A 15,927-nucleotide genomic window follows, 5' to 3' on the forward strand; every position below is an offset into this window, starting at 1 on the left:
GACCGAAGCACAGAGTGCCGCACTGGCAAGCTGTCAGTACAATGCTCAATAAACCTAGGGGTCTGGCTGTTCCTTTGTGAATTGACCTGCGAAACCTCATGAGCCGCAAAAGACAACAAAATCAAAACTATAGCCCACCGAGGGAGGGCTCCAAATCCCAAAATGAAGGCCCGTCCAAGCAGTCGAAGCCGCATAGCGCTCCTGTAACCCCCAAACGGCCACCGCTTTGGGGAGCTTCGTCAGCTCGAGAAGGCAAGGAGAGTCAATCAGCACCGCTAATGGAAGAAGCCGGAGCGACCCCCAATGCGAAAGTTGCCATTCCCCGTCAACCGCCGGGAAACACGCCGCGATACAATCGCCGGGTGCCCCGAGCCTGTGAGTCGTGTAGAACGCGCAAAACTAAATGCAGCGGCGACACCCCGATCTGTCGACAATGTCGTGAATTGCGAGTCAGTTGCCAGTATCCGGTGGGCTGGAGGGAGAAGATGAAAAAGTAGGTACCTTCACATCCTTGCTTTTCTTGCTTTTCTCCTTCATTTTGACCCCTGCTTTTTTCCCATTAAATGCCGAGAAAATTCCGAGAGTCCAAATGTACTGACATGCCTTTCGTGGTACAATAGTGAAATTGATCGACTTACTGCAGAAGTGCAGGACTATGAAAACTTTATCAATGATTTGCGGTCCTCTGCTGACAACCACACGGCCGACTGGATCAAGGGCCTGATTGACAAGGTAAGTCTTGTTTGGATCTTCTTCAGTATCTGGCTCGAAATTTTGAAATTAACCAAGTTCATCTCTTCAGCATGGCTTGAAGGGGAATCCTTCATTTGACAATCTTCATTCTCAGCTATCAACACCGCAGAATGAGGTAGAAGATGCGGATGCGTCTCCACTATCTTCCATTGGCTCTTTGGAGGCCATTGATCGAGTCCAGGAAGATTTGAATCGAACGAAACATACTCGAGCCACGGGGTACATGGGGAAAAGTTCGGAGATCTCTTGGATGCAACGTCTTCAGAAAGAGGCCGAGCAACGCGCCCGTGGCAATCCTGGATCCTTGGATCCCAACACAGACGGGGAAGAAACGCCAGATGATCGATTTTCCCTTCACGCTCTGAATTATCATCTTGATGACCTCGAAATCTCAGTCTCCGAACCGGTTCAGCTTTATGGCATGCCATCGCGGCATCTGGCGCATCGACTTTTTGACGATTATTTGAAAACCGTGCATCCATTCTTTCCTATCATCAGCAAACCATTGTTTCGCGCGCAATTCCAAACATTTTTTGACAGTTCTGCTCGTTACAGCGCAGCACGCCCTGGCAACAAATGGCTTGCCATCCTGAATACCATCTTTGCGATCGCTGCCAAGCACGCTCATCTGATCAATGCCCCATGGCGTGGGGATGAAAACGATCATTTGATGTACTTGGCCCGAGCCCGGCAACTGAGCATGAACAGCGAAGTTTTGTTCAGTCACCCCGATCTGCAGCAGGTTCAAGTGGAAGGGTTGATTGCGTTTTATTTGCTAGCATCCGATCAGATAAATAGGTTCGTCTAATCGCGCACCTTCCCTTTCGGAATTTTTGGCTAATCGTGGTTCTCGCAGAGCATGGAGGATATCGGCCCTGGCAGTACGTTCCGCCATCACACTCGGAATAAATCTAAAAATCGACACTCCAAGAACGCCAAACGTTGCAAAAGAGGCTCGATACAGAGTCTGGTGGTGTTTGTATAGTTTCGAGCACATGCTGGGAATTATGACCGGCCGAGCTATATACAGTCTCGATGGAGGCTACGCGACGCCACTGCCGCTTCCATTCGAAGAAGAGCAGCTACAAGAGGAACCGAAAGCAGTTAAATTGCTGAATGATCCTGCCGCCCGAGACGAACACATCAGTGCCTTGATGGCAAGCTGCGGAATTCGACAAACCAACAGCACCAAGGACGACGTACAGAGATCTCGCTCAAGGGATCGGAGTTGGCTCAGAAGCATGCCATTGAACTCAGGACTTTGTTATCTTTATTACTGTGATTTGACAGTGATCACCCAAGAGATTGTCAACAAGGTCTTTTCGACGAATTCTGTGACGCTTATGTGGTCGGAGATTGAAGCTCGTCTTGACGAACTCAAAGCTCGAATAGATCTCTGGCAATCCAGTCTTCCAAAGGCTCTCGACTTCACACAGGAAGAGGCTGACGACGATCCTGCCCAGCTGCGGTATAAGTTGTTTCTGGCATTCCATTACTATGGCGCACGAATTACCCTCGGCCGTCCGTGCCTCTGCCGGCGTGATGCTCGCCAAACGAACACCCCTCAGACATTCAGCCATATTATGGCAGTAATAACTCTGAATTCGGCGTCAGGAATGCTGGATCTCATCCCCGATGAACCTAATGTGCTTCAGCTTTATAAGTTGTGTCCTTGGTGGTGTGTGTTGCGCTATTTGATGCAGGCGGCCACGGTCATTCTGCTCGAATTGTCGTTTGGCAGCGTACACATGCCAGAGGAGGAGCAGAAGCTTGTCCGGCTATCGAAGAAGTGCATCCGATGGTTCCACTCCATGTCAGAGCGCAGTGTTGGCTCTCATAGGGCATGGGTTCTCTGTGATTCCATCTTCCGGAAGCTTGCCTGCGGCATGAAGTACGGCACTGATGATATTCCATCTAAACCCCAAGAGCAGCAAGGAAGCACCCACGACATTCCAACTGCGATTCCGAACTTCTTCGGACCGGTTCGCTTGGCACCTCAGGATTATTTCAATTTCCACTTGGAAGATCTGAGTCTGTTTGGACCTCGCCCCCCGGCAGAAGAGGACATTTGGACTAATTATTTCAACCTTCCAACTCCTGACCTCATGCCACCACTTCAAGGCCATCCCAGCAGCATGCCTGAAGACACATATTTCCCCTTACGACCCGCTAGGAGACGAATTCATGCGATCGCTCTTTCCTTCTTCCGAGGAAGAGAATCGAGAGCCGAACTGAGTTAATCTACGAGGATAATGGACTTGCGGAAGAGAGGGAATGTACACGAATATTTCTCCTTATAAGACACCATTTGCATTTTCACGTCTCAACGAAACCCCCCCCCCCAATTGCATGCCACGGACTTCGATTCTTCGATTCAAAAGTCACCAAATTAGCGCTTAGCATTTTCTTCGGGTGAATGACAGCATTTACATTGGCATTGGGCTATCTCATGATTTGTAGATAGACAGAAAAAATATCTAGAGTATTTGATTAGGAAGGAGAGAAATGAGTTGAAAGCTAAAAATTGTCCGGTGCATTTTCTCATTGGTCTGCGATACATCATTCGCGCAAAGGTCTTGTGCAATTTATACACGAGTGTCTCGGAGGTTTGCCAAGAACCTCGGAGATACCCCGACTCAGAAATGTTTCCGTAGAACGGGGAGAATCGCAGACCAGCGAATAGCAACCAGCACAGATAATCACATACATTGCGCGCCTTTTCGTGCCCGGAGCTCATACGAAGTGACCCCACTCCGCTGGTGGATTGACCTCCACAGCGGACTTCAACCGGCTCTTTGGCCTTGGCTGACGGGCTATGAGAGCGGGGAAGCTTTTCTGAGAATAGAATCGAAGATAGAATTGTTCAGATTGTAACCCCCGAGAATCGAATCTATGTGCAGGTAGAAATAAGGTTAGCCACAAGAAAACAACGATCACAACCCACGATCATGAATCAAGCCATGCCCAGAAGGGCTTTATCACGGAAGCCCAAATGTAAATGCAGGAGTGAGTTTGATTATTCTGATACAGGTAAATTCGTTGATGATAGTCTGGGCACGAAGCCACACCGGAGTCCCCATACCCCACACTTCGGCTTAAGCTTTAGCCTTAAGCTCTACCCCAGGAAATCGTGTCACACAAAAGCGGGGAAGCAAGTCTCGCCCGAAGTGCTTCGACAAAAACAGTGCAGGGGGGTTGCCACAGATACGCCGCGTCATGGCACAGCGTACTACCTGAATGCCTGTTTAGTGAATGTAGATGTAGATCGGTCATTGTAGGGTATAAAGTCAGCTGCCCCGGCGCTCGGATCTAAATAGAACAAAAGAGTGCAGAAAGACATCGTAGACAATTCCTACATCATGAGGAACCACATGGCTGCCGGGTGGTTTTATTCCCCCGCACAGATTATTCGGTACTTTGCAACTCGGGTGACAAGTCTGAGTCCACCTCAGGTAAGTTAGCTGCTTCGTAAATCGAGACTCTCTAACAAAGTATTTGTCTTAGAACAAATTGCTTAATCCAGTCACGATATTACGGGAGCTGACCTCGCATCAATGGCTCATGTTTGCCGCGGGATTCGCAGGCTGGACCTGGGATTCTTTTGATTTTTTCACCGTTTCGATGACTATAACCGAACTGTCTGAAGCATTTGATGTGTCTTATTCTGACGTCTCATGGGTATGTCCTGGTGACGCTGTCTGGATTTCACAAAAAACTGATTTTGTATAAAGGGAATGACAGTCACTCTGATGCTTCGATCGGTTGGTGCCGTCATCTTCGGTATACTTGCTGATAGGTACGGGCGGAAATGGCCCATGATCATCAATCTTTTTCTCTTTATTGTCCTCGAGCTTTGTTCTGGATTCTGCAATACCCTCCCACAGTTCCTGGGTGTTCGATCATTGTATGGAATTGCCATGGGAGGTAAGAAGTGAAAACACCGTTTGAAGCGACGACGAAACTAAGGAATGACCCAGGACTCTTCGGCCCGGCTGCCGCAACAGCTCTTGAAGATCTCCCCTACGAAGCCCGAGGTCTCCTATCTGGTCTCTTCGAGATGGGATACGCAACTGGTTTCCTCCTGGCCGCAGCCTTTTATCGTGCTCTTGTACCAACGACGTCGCATGGTTGGAGAAGCCTGTTTTGGTTCGGGGCAGGTCCTCCCATCTTGATTATTCTCTTCCGCTGGTATCTGCCAGAAACGAATCATTTTCAAGTGATGAAAGCTGAGCGAGAAGCCCGTGCAAAGGCAGCAGCAGAAGATGGTCACACACAAGGGAAAGACTTCCGTGTTTTCGTACGTGATGCTGGACGTGCGTTGAGAGATAATTGGGTCTTGTTCATCTATTTGATTGTTCTGATGACAGGATTCAACTCCTGTTCCCATGGAAGCCAAGATTTCTTCCCAACGTTCCTCAAAGACCAGGTCCAAATGGATGCCACGCAGACCACGGTTATTACAGTCGTCGGTCAGATCGGAGCCTTGATTGGAGGTTGCACGATTGGCTATATCAGCACGTTTTTCGGTCGACGATTGACGATGATGATTTCTTGCGTGCTCGGAGGTGCGATAATCCCGGCCTATGTTCTCCCGCGTTCCATGTCCTTGGTCGCCTGTGCCTTTTTCGAACAATTTTTTGTCGGCGGAGTCTGGGGTCCCATTCCCATTCATCTTCTGGAACTGTCGCCCATTGCGCTTCGTTCATTGATGGTAGGATTGACCTATCAGCTTGGTAATCTTGGATCTTCTGCTTCGGCTACCATTCAGTCTATTATCGGCGAGAGATTTCCCCTTCCACCAAGCCCCAGCGGGGAAAAACGATTTGACTATGGCAAGGTGATTGCGATCTTCATGGGCGCTGTTTGGGCATTCATTCTCTTTTTCCTTTTCTGGGGGCCAGAGATGCCTCAGGAAGAGAGAGATGAAGAGGCAGAGGCCGCACTAAGATTGGAACAGCTGCGTGCCTCAGGAGTCAGTCTGGCTGACATTGGTGAACAACAGTTCCGCGGAAAGGGTATTGAGCGAAGCTCTTCGCGGGATGAGGAAAAAGCAGTTGTCGAGCATTATAATTGAACTAACTTTTGTGTTGGATATTTTTGCTAGGCATGTTTTCGCTGATAAAGAAATGATGATATCTCTATCAATAAGAACTCCTCATTCCTTCCCGAATGGTGGTAAAGCAGTTTGAACTCTAGCTCTGTATTCTGGGTCGTGAAGTTCCAGGACAAAGAGTCTCAATTTTTCAAAATGGTCTTTCACATGCACTATCAAAGATAATAGGAGGATATCATCGATATCCTTCTGACACAAAGGACAGAATGATTGTTTCGAGAGATCGAATGAGGTAAATTTTATGGATATGGGAATCCCATTGCTGTTCATCACTGTAGAGCTTGAAAGGGGTTTGGCATTCGGAGGCTAGACAAATGCACTGTGTCAAATCCCGAGACGGGTGTTCTTCCCATTATCTATAATCCCAAACTCGAACTTCGATAAAGCAATTAAGAGCTCTGAATCTTTGGCCCAGTTTTACAGGTTGGATCGGACTGGGGAGAACCATAGGGCACGAGCGAAGGAGGCTGTCCGCGATCAATTTTGCTTCTGACAAAGTAATTTGATCCGTTGTACTATAAATTATGGTCTGCAACTCAGATGGTTATGAATTCTGAATAAGAGACCTAAATAAGAGACCTCTCCGATTTTGCGCACGATGATTTAGGACCTCCTACTGTCTTGCTATGGCAATTGTCAGGCAATCAATTATTAGAGGCTCAGCTCTAGAAATGCCGGTATAGTCAGCATCATCTTGGCACTTGAAGTGCCTGGGTCCATGGTCTTTCGGCAGGAAGGAAAGTAAAGAGTATAGGAGAATTGATTCCAATCTCTTCATAAGAAAATTTGGCCTAGAACATCGTTATTTCGTGGAATTGGAGAATAACCATTGCAATTTAGTAGGTATACCCGTGGAAGGTGCAGGCCCCACCTGTGGGCAGCGGAGATGCGTCACCGGCGAGTCGCTTTAGGCGGCGGACTGTCGGGGAGTACGGTTCGAGTTCTGCCCCATTCGGACTCGCCGCATATCTTCAACTTGCGCCCGCGCTGCTTGGACTCGCATCCCCTTTTCTCACCTCTACACCTCTCGTGCCCCCCTCGCGCGACCCTTCTGCTCCCTGCGAGACATGGCCGACTCAACCCCCGCGTCCGACGTGCCCCGCTACCTGACCGGCGACAAGGCCGGTCTCCGCGAGTTCTTGGCCAAATACGACGTGAGTGCCGCTGAGCGGACAACGATATTCGAGGACTCAATTGACTGACTCAATTTCTCTGTCTATAGGTGTTCTTGTTTGATTGCGATGGTCCGTTGCCTCTCCTCCCCCGAGCTCGGCCTTCCCTCCGGCTCCGCTTCCCCGCGACCGTTTTACAAGAACAGCAACTAAGATGCAATTGGTGATAGGCGTGCTTTGGTCTGGTGACCACTGTTTCCCGGGTACAGTCGAGACTTTGGAACTTCTCCGCAAGAATGGTACGAACAATTGCCGGTCTCCGAGTACGATACAAGCCAGGACGAGACTGAATGACGCACAGGTAAACAAGTGGTTTTCGTGACAAACAACAGCACCAAGTCTCGCGCAGACTACTGCAAGAAGCTTGAGAGTCTCGGCATTCCGAGTACAGTGGTCAGTGTTCCGCGAGACATCTAAGCTGGGCCGGCGTAAAGGCAGTAGGGATTAAATGACTCACAACCTGTATAGGAAGAGGTCTTTTCCTCCTCATACAGCTCCTCGATTTACATTTCCCGCATTCTCCAGCTCCCCGAAAACAAGCGCAAGGTCTTTGTGATCGGTGAGACCGGTATCGAGCAAGAATTACGCTCCGAGAATGTCCCCTTCATCGGCGGCACAGACCCGGCCTACCGTCGCGATGTCAAGCCCGAAGACTACAAGCTGATTGCGGCTGGCGATACCTCCCTGCTGGACCCCGAGGTCGGAGTTGTGCTCGTTGGTCTGGACTTCCACCTCAACTACCTCAAGCTGGCGCTGGCGTTCCACTACGTCAAGCGCGGCGCCGTCTTCCTTGCTACCAACATCGATTCCACATTGCCCAACTCCGGCTCTCTTTTCCCCGGTGCCGGATCGATGAGTGCGCCGTTGATTATGATGCTGGGTCAGGAGCCTACAGCGCTGGGTAAACCTGCTCAGGCTATGATGGATGCCATTGAGGGCAAGTTCAAGTTTGATCGGGTTCGCGCCTGCATGGTTGGCGACCGGGCCAACACTGATATCCGCTTCGGAAGGGAGGGTAAGCTTGGTGGCACGCTTGGAGTCTTGACTGGTGTCAGCTCCAAGGAGGACTTTGTGTCTGGTTCCGTGCGGCCGCATGCGTATCTGGACAAGCTCTCTGATCTGCTGGGCTCGGAGCTGTAGGGCCATGATTGCATTTAGCATAGACGACTTGATGATAGATGGATTTTGTTATAGAGCCATTCTCACTGCTTCGTGGATATGGCATACGACATACAAATAAAGAATACCATTCACTTTGGCTAAAAGATCTTAAACTGGCAGGTTCCTTCGTAAGCTGAGGTTGGACTCGGTTGGATATTATGTTCTGCAACCAAACAAACAGCCCCAGCCCCAACGCGCTCTCGCGAATCTGCTCCGTCAAGCGCCGCTTGAACTCAGCACCCATGGCTTCAAATGTACTTCAGAGATTCGCTTGTTTCTTCTCCAAGTGACCGGGCAAGCCGATCAGTTGATGAAAAAGGAGGTTCGCGTCGATCGGAGGTAGTGTAAGCCCGATGACACTGTGCGACGAGACATGTGCAGAGCACAGAGGGCAGGTCGCGAGGTACAAAAATTGGAATAATCATTGATGTCTTCCGGAGAAGACTTTCAGAGATTAAACTGAAAAGAACAGATACTACACTTGATCTAAGCCAAAAGGCAAAGAGAGCTAAAGAAGAAAGAAAAGAGAGGAAGGTTCGCGGAGGCTGCGGGTATTTATGCCCTTGGGATAAGGGCGGTGAAAGAGGCAACTTTTTGCCCATTTGATCACGTGGATTCATTGTACGACCTGTGAACATGTGCCCTGGGAATATGCGCCTATATACACAGGATTTTGTCCGCCGGGTGGGGCTTTCCTGTCTGGGCTGCCGCCGCTTTAATGAGGGCGATCAGGCTCAGGCTCAGTGAGTAAATGTCAGCACGGGCTCATGCTCAGTGATCTGGTCAGTCCAGTCATGTGATCGCTCGGTGACCAATCATGGGTGCTCAGTGATCGTTTGGTCCTACACCACCACCACCACCAAGCCGTGGTAGTGGTAGTAGTGGTTTTGTTCCTTGCACACCTGCTAGGCCTATTGATATTCACCGACAGGTAAGATCAATAGGAAGACTACCACGAGAATCACCACCTAGTCCTGCTAAGCAAGCGTTTACGCAGCTTGCTAAGGGATTCGAGAGCGGCCTACATAATGTTTCTTTACTAGAGGCCGAGATTAGTCAATTACGCCGTGCGAACGCCGGGTTATCAAAAAAGAGACCTATATCAGGTAAAACTGAGCACAGAGAAAAGGGCTTTTCTATTGAAGAGTGGCAGGATAGGATGGCAGAGGCACAAGTAGTGATGGAAACGAATATTGCTACTGGGCAATTACCAGTGGTTGCTACTAATTCGACCAAACAGAGGGCACCACGGCGCTGTGGAAAGTGTCGGAAGCCAGGACATTATAGATCAAATTGTAAGGATTAATTTGACATAGTTATCAATACGATATTGGCGTTGGTTGTTGAATAATAGTAGATTATATTGATGGGTAGGTCGGTAGGTGCGTCACTCGCCCGTTGATTACGTTTTAAAAATAAGTGCTATAGAATTCGAATGGTTCGCTCTTCTCTCGTAAAATACTTGAACAAAGTGCTCAACACTCCGGCCCTTGCTGATTGTTTACACCTCGAATCTAAGGACCTGTGAAATCGACGCCGAAAATGATAGCCTCCGGGAACGGGCTGGAATACATTCAAGAGTTGCCGTGATGCGCTCTTATTATGAGAGAACCTATAATACTCTAATGAATTCCTTGTTCCTTGTCGTGATATATCTTGGGTATTTTGACTTCTTAAGCGCTCCTTACTGTCTACGTTTCGGACTGTACAGGCGCTGAGACCTCCCTCGAGATACTCAAGATCGAATCCAGCTCATCAATAGGCGTCCTCCCCAACCCACACTCCGTTGCGACCCCAAACCCCTTTACAACGGACAGCGCCGCCTCAATCCTCTTCCTCGTCCCCTCCTCATCATTCGCATGCACAAGACCCAGATACAACTTCGTGTCAGCCGGCGTACCGACCCCCAAAACCAACTTCCTCAACGGCTCAAAGTAATCCTTATCATCCCGATCCTTCGGCACAGGAAGATGTATCCAAGCAATCCTCCTCCTCAGCCTCTCCCTAGTAGCGTTCGCAAACCCCACAGCGACTCCCAAATCCTCCGGCTCAACATAATGCCTATGATCGCGGTCCCCATAACAGAAGTGAAAACCGAGATCGACATCCTCCGGGATAAGCGCGGTAAAGCGCTGAATGCGATGCAACACCCCCTCGAGAATCCCCTCCACACCCGCAAAATGCGGCCGAAACTCCTCACCCAACTGACCACGCTCATACTCCAGCGCCAGCGTCTCGCGCGCGAGGTCAAGCTGGATCGCTAGGTGGCCGGCGGGGATATTATCAAGAATGACGCGAACCGCATCCTCCATCCGCCTCGTATATAGCGGCTCTATCATTGCTTGGAACTCCGGCCGCACGTGCCCCGCGACAACCGCCCAGGGCAATGGGAGTGAGACCTGAAATCGTACACCGGCCGGGATCTCGCCGCGTTCTCGATATTCACAGAAGAGCCGGCATGATTCCACTGCAGCCGCGCCGTAGTCTGTTGGACTGACGTCGTCCTGCGTGAAGACGCCCGAGTGGCCGTCGGGAAGGTTGATTCCGCCGTTGGTGTACTTTAGGGTTTCGGGGGGAAGCGCGAGCGTTCCCAAAGAACAAAGTTTTGGCGGGGGCCCGTTTCGCCGTCTGGAAGTGAGGAGAGGCGGTGCGGGAGGGTGGAGGTGAGCTTGTTGAAGACTGCGCTTGTTGAGGGGAGCGGGACGCTGCCGATGAGGAGGACGCCGGATACGGGGGGGGGTGGAGGGAGCATTTTGGGCTGGTCTGGGGAAGTGGGTGGGTGCTTCTAGTGAAGTATTTGGGTATGAATGGATTGATAAGAATCGTGAGAATCACAGAAGAAATGGCCCTTGGAGGCAGGTAGGAACGGGTATTTATATATTTATGATGCAGGAGAGCGATCTAGATGAAGATGCACAACTCCCACAAGCTCACAAGCTACCTAGCAGGACTGCCTATTAAGCATCATAAAACGTGGCGATCTGTCGCACTAGATGGATGATGTGGGCGGCCCAGGTAAGCTGACCTAAAGCTGACACCCCGCACCTTGAATGACCCGAATTATCAGCCCTCGCAGGGCGCCTCGAATGGGATCGCACTTCTAAATACTAGTAGTCTCGCTCAAGTCGGTTGCGGGGTCACCCAAGGCTGTCAAACTCCACACCTGACTGGTGTCCGCCGCCTGAACTCGGTGCTGGGATGCCTTAAGATTTCCGGATTGCCGAGAGGCGAACATGTCAATAATTTTAAGGCCTATTTTGTCAATGGGATGGGTAGTGGGTCCCTTTGAGGGGGCGGTAGTTCGCAATGACCTGCTGGTGCTGGTTCCACGTGGATTTTCCTGGAGGTTCGCTGTCCATCGCGTGGGGTCGAGCTGCATTTCTGGTGAAATGAAAGGGGCAGTGCGTCGGGCAGAAAGCCAGCGCAGTGGTCGGTGACGGCGAGAGGGAAAGAAAGGGGGTGGCGATGAGTGCAAGATAGAGGAATTGAAGGAAGGGGAAGAAGGGGAAAAGAGGTCGAAAAGGGCAAGGTCTGGTCTTATACATATGTCGAGGCGATGGAAGGAGAGGTTACAAGACAGCGTATTGTGGCGCTAGGCCGAGAATGGCAAAACTAACCAGATATAGTAGTACAGAGGTCCGCCGTTTACAAGCTATATTTTGCCCATCTAGCGACAAAATGTACCCGTATGTAATTGTGCATATGAATTCACCTATTACCCAACACCCGAGAAGAGACATGCAAGCACAGTAATTAAACAAAAAAAGGGGCCAGGACCCATCAAGTCGCCATGTGAAAAGCTATGGATGCCCCCGTCCTGGTAAAGTTTTTATTGTGGTTCCTAGTGCGGGGAGGGAGCGCGGCCGCAGCTGACACTAAAGGTCCAAATTGGCAGATTCACGAGTCGTACTGGGAGACCATACGCAAATGTTGAAATTGCGAGGCTCCCACTTCAGGTTGTGAGCCTCTCGGTCGAGCCTAGTCCAGTAGTCCAGGCTCCGAGATAAGACCACAAAAATAAATCATAACCCCAATCTAGCAAGTTTCTCTTGCCCCTTGTCTGTAAACAGAAGCACTCCATTCCAATATCCAACAGCCCAGATCATCGGATACCGCCAATGGAACCACATCGGATGTTCTGCGGCTCCAAACCACCCAAAATGTCTGTCGAGGTTGTAACAAAGATAGTTGCAAGTGCTGAGAATCAGAAGCGCCAGTATGCCGGTGAAATGAGCGGCCTTTTTCCCATAGTAATGGTCAACGATGAAGCAATTTATCAATCCGCCCATTGCCCCGCCCATGCCTAGCGGGCAGAAGACAAGAGTCCACATGACTTTGTAGAAGAGGTCTCGGGTACCGGTCATGATGAATACGCCGACGGCGAGGAAAATGACTTCGGCGATCAGTGAGTTAAGCCAGAAGAGGAGGAACGGGCGAAGGTAGATGCTGCGTCGTTTCTGAGCAGATTTGATGTCATCTACCCCAGTTATGATAGGTTGAAAGGTGTTTGTGGGCGCCATAATGAGTTTAGAGAATGTCTGTTATTGACAGTACATATTTGACGGCTGTTGCTTTTTTTTATACATCTTCGCAAAGCAAACATCCATAAAACCGAGTACTGAACTTGCATATTCAAAGTGATCAAAGAACGCAGCCGAGGCCTGGTCCTTCTCCTCAATGGCCTAAACTCGCAGCCGTGGGCAAATTTTGCCATGATGAGTGATCATCCCGGTTACCGAGAGTCTGTTGCCGACAAGGCCGAATGCCCACTTCAACTGTTTTCTTTCCTGTTAACCTGAAAGAATCCAATAGACACAAAATGCCGCTTCACAAGGGAAAAAAGAAAATGAGCCCCAACGCGAACTTTGCAATCTCAAGTGGGGTGGAGCCTGTGTTAACGGCTCCGTCAGCTGCCTCACCCAAAAAGACCAGGCTCTTACACGAACGTGAGCAGCCCACAAGCCCGGAAAAGAAGGAGGTATATCACATAATCAACATTGAAACCTAAAAGCAAATCGAATAAGTTTCATGGACTGACACGGCTATAGCGACGTCGGAAACAAGTTCGCCTGGCACAACGGGCATATCGGGCACGAAATGAGGCAAACACCACGTTACTCAAACAACGTATTGCCCGACTAGAGTTTGCTCTAGAACGTCAGAGCAGGGCGGTCGTCCTCTTCAGCGATTTCCTGGCCGAGGACTCAGTTGTTATTTCCCGCCCGCATGTGGCGGATCGTCTTCGGGAAACGGTGAAAATATGCCTTGATTCGGCCATATGGGGTGATGAGTCCGAGGAGGATATTGGCCATTTGCAACTAAAAGATACATCCTTCAGCGTACGAACGCCGATAAAACAACCACTTTCCCCGAGAGATTACTCTAAGTACTCTCATCCGCATATTGATTTAAGCTTGCCAAGCGCAGGGCCTCGCATCCAACTCTTGCCGCTTGAGCGAGACCGTGCCATAGTCGAAGCACCGGTCTTTGTGCAGTATCTCAGGATATCATGTCTATACCAAGGATTCTTGATGCTTAAAAACCCGTCTGTTCCGCTCAATGCGTTAAGGCGGCCGTTTCGATTTCTTTTATCCCTGGTCCCGCGGGAAACCATCACGTTGTTCTTCTATAATTGTCTCTATGCAAGGCTGAACCATAACCAGCCAGACAAGTGGACCGAGATTCCGTTCTTCAGACTTGGAGGTGCAGGTACACACTATCGTGAGGTACTCTCGTCGAGGGAGAATAATACAGAGGCGCGAGAGCCAAAGCAGCAATACGTTCCCGTAGAACATGGTGCCCGGTCGGCCTTTTCTCTAGAGGCTCAAGAAGAGCTTGAAGGGGATTGGTTTGATATTTGGGACTTGGCGGGGTACTTGCGTTCAGAGGGAATCACTCTTTCGACAGCACCACCAACTGGGAACACTGCAGATCGCAAGGTGAATGCATTAGACTTCACAGCAGGTGAGAATCGACGCTCCTATTTATCTAGGCCATGACCTGAATGGACTACCTGACAATTATCAGCTTTAGTGGAGAAGGGAATATGTCTCGGGCGCAGTCCTGGGTTCAAGCGAAGTGATGTAGAGGCAGCAATTAGCCTGTCATCCTGGAGGTGAACCACAGCACATTGTGCGTATTAATTCATGTTTCAACAATCATAGCTCACTTTATCAGGCATGACCTTTAAAAGACTAGAAGATGACCAACTCCTATCTCATGTACTGCTCCTCAACCCATCAACCACCAATGTCAGTTGCATACTTGTAGATATCAGCTCACCGTATTCTATGGGTCAAGTGGTATGGCATCATCCAATATAGTTAGTTATATTTAGATCTCTTTGCGCTCGGACCATTCAATCATTACCCATGCCCCGAGGAATACCGAAGGTCGTTGGTATCATTCATCATCCCGAGCTCGAGCACACGTGTTAAGGCATACATCCCGTCAAGTATTTTCCCTTGTTTTGACAGAACTCGGGTCAAGCATCTTGGTCACCAGTTGACGGGGTGATACAAGATCGCAGAACTTAGAGCTTTGTAGGTGTGTGTTCCTTTTCCTTGTTGTAAATCACATTCAATTCACTGCATCACTACAGGGGTTTGCCATACTGAAAGCAAGATACATCCTTTGTGGATAATCACAAAGGGATAACATGCCAACTATTTACATCAAACCTTAGACGACGCCTTCGCTTCTGGAATAGCTGCCAACGCCCCTCTCAGGATCGCATGAGGATTGATCCGGTTGGGGTATCGTCTCTGGATATCCCCCACCAATTCCTTCCAGTTCGAGGCCGACCGGACAGCATCTTCGAAATCCAGGATATACTGGCGCGTCTTCTGTAGATTGAACAAGCCATCCACAGTTCCCGCTCGCTTATGCCCCGCGATGACAGTATGCGGGTCAAGCGCCTCGATCGTGTCGAGTGCGCGCAGCCATTCATTTCTCTTTTCGGAGGTGTTCGCTTCACCAAAGAACTGATGCACGTCTCCATAGACTGCATCACCGGCTACTACCAGTCGGATGCTGGGCACGTGAAGCACTGTGGTGTTATACGTATCAGTATGTCCGACTTCAATAGCGCGGAATGCATGGCCTTCGAGCTTGAAGACAGGTTCATCCATTGGTTCGGCCAGCTCCAGAGGTTGGGGGATTTGGTTCCCCGGAAACAGGGTAAGCCATGTTCCTTTGAGAATTCCTGGCTGGAGTTGTTCCTTCATGTGTTCGACGGTACCGGGGGTCGCAAGGGCACGTAGATTGGGCCAGTGCTTTCGGAGGATGGTGATGCCAAACCAGTGGTCGCCATGGCCGTGGGTGATGTATACATAGCGGAGCTCTTTACCTGGTGCTGTCCTCTTGATCCAGGAGACTAGGTCTTCAGTTTGAGAGATGGATATAGGTGTGTCAACGAGAACAGCCCCTTCATCTCCGTGGATAAGGGTGCAGGATATCGGGGAGAATGAACTTGTCTCGCCCAACCGCTTGATTGCGATAGGAAGGCGCGAGGAAACATAGACATCTGCTTGAAGAATGGAAGACATATCGAGTGATAAAGATCAAAGAAAGAGTCAGATCAAGCTTACTGGGTAGATCGCGAAATAAATCAGTTTGAGAAGAGAATGGACTATCTCTCATATTAGAAGCAAATCCTCCCAAGCCGAGGGATTCGGTAGATTAGTGAGCCTATGGATATATACCGCACCGAAGTGAACATTGTCGAAG

At 49.8% G+C, this 15,927-nt stretch overlaps 7 protein-coding genes across 7 annotated transcripts; 5 read left to right on the forward strand and 2 right to left on the reverse strand.

The window, feature by feature from the left end:
- Nucleotides 1-98: 98 nt before the first annotated feature.
- On the forward strand, nucleotides 99-2,993 carry N7532_001893 (Zn(II)2Cys6 transcription factor; the record flags this gene model as incomplete). The annotated part of the gene is made up of 4 exons (XM_056614387.1): nucleotides 99-493; nucleotides 585-732; nucleotides 803-1,551; nucleotides 1,610-2,993. 4 exons carry the CDS (start codon nucleotides 99-101, stop codon nucleotides 2,991-2,993), a joined length of 2,676 nt encoding a protein of 891 aa, XP_056479428.1.
- A 1,131-nt stretch (nucleotides 2,994-4,124) lies between these two features.
- On the forward strand, nucleotides 4,125-5,827 carry N7532_001894 (uncharacterized protein; the record flags this gene model as incomplete). The annotated part of the gene is made up of 4 exons (XM_056614388.1): nucleotides 4,125-4,205; nucleotides 4,258-4,431; nucleotides 4,485-4,677; nucleotides 4,731-5,827. 4 exons carry the CDS (start codon nucleotides 4,125-4,127, stop codon nucleotides 5,825-5,827), a joined length of 1,545 nt encoding a protein of 514 aa, XP_056479429.1.
- Nucleotides 5,828-6,933: 1,106 nt separating this feature from the next.
- On the forward strand, nucleotides 6,934-8,178 carry N7532_001895 (uncharacterized protein; the record flags this gene model as incomplete). The annotated part of the gene is made up of 5 exons (XM_056614389.1): nucleotides 6,934-7,020; nucleotides 7,089-7,110; nucleotides 7,209-7,277; nucleotides 7,340-7,431; nucleotides 7,507-8,178. 5 exons carry the CDS (start codon nucleotides 6,934-6,936, stop codon nucleotides 8,176-8,178), a joined length of 942 nt encoding a protein of 313 aa, XP_056479430.1.
- A 1,991-nt stretch (nucleotides 8,179-10,169) lies between these two features.
- On the forward strand, nucleotides 10,170-10,463 carry N7532_001896 (uncharacterized protein; the record flags this gene model as incomplete). Its single annotated transcript, XM_056614390.1, has 1 exon — nucleotides 10,170-10,463. One exon carries the CDS (start codon nucleotides 10,170-10,172, stop codon nucleotides 10,461-10,463), a length of 294 nt encoding a protein of 97 aa, XP_056479431.1.
- Nucleotides 10,464-12,221: 1,758 nt separating this feature from the next.
- On the reverse strand, nucleotides 12,222-12,719 carry N7532_001897 (uncharacterized protein; the record flags this gene model as incomplete). The annotated part of the gene is made up of 1 exon (XM_056614391.1): nucleotides 12,222-12,719. One exon carries the CDS (start codon nucleotides 12,717-12,719, stop codon nucleotides 12,222-12,224), a length of 498 nt encoding a protein of 165 aa, XP_056479432.1.
- A 299-nt stretch (nucleotides 12,720-13,018) lies between these two features.
- N7532_001898 (bZIP transcription factor) lies at nucleotides 13,019-14,318 on the forward strand (the record flags this gene model as incomplete). Its single annotated transcript, XM_056614392.1, has 3 exons — nucleotides 13,019-13,177; nucleotides 13,248-14,163; nucleotides 14,227-14,318. The coding sequence occupies 3 exons, from the start codon at nucleotides 13,019-13,021 to the stop codon at nucleotides 14,316-14,318; spliced, it is 1,167 nt and encodes a 388-aa protein (XP_056479433.1).
- A 555-nt stretch (nucleotides 14,319-14,873) lies between these two features.
- On the reverse strand, nucleotides 14,874-15,746 carry N7532_001899 (MBL fold metallo-hydrolase; the record flags this gene model as incomplete). The annotated part of the gene is made up of 1 exon (XM_056614393.1): nucleotides 14,874-15,746. One exon carries the CDS (start codon nucleotides 15,744-15,746, stop codon nucleotides 14,874-14,876), a length of 873 nt encoding a protein of 290 aa, XP_056479434.1.
- Nucleotides 15,747-15,927: the final 181 nt, after the last annotated feature.

Source organism: Penicillium argentinense, assembly GCF_028826775.1.
Source record: "Penicillium argentinense strain IBT 30761 chromosome Unknown utg000002l_segment0_segment0, whole genome shotgun sequence".
NCBI lineage: Eukaryota > Fungi > Ascomycota > Eurotiomycetes > Eurotiales > Aspergillaceae > Penicillium > Penicillium argentinense.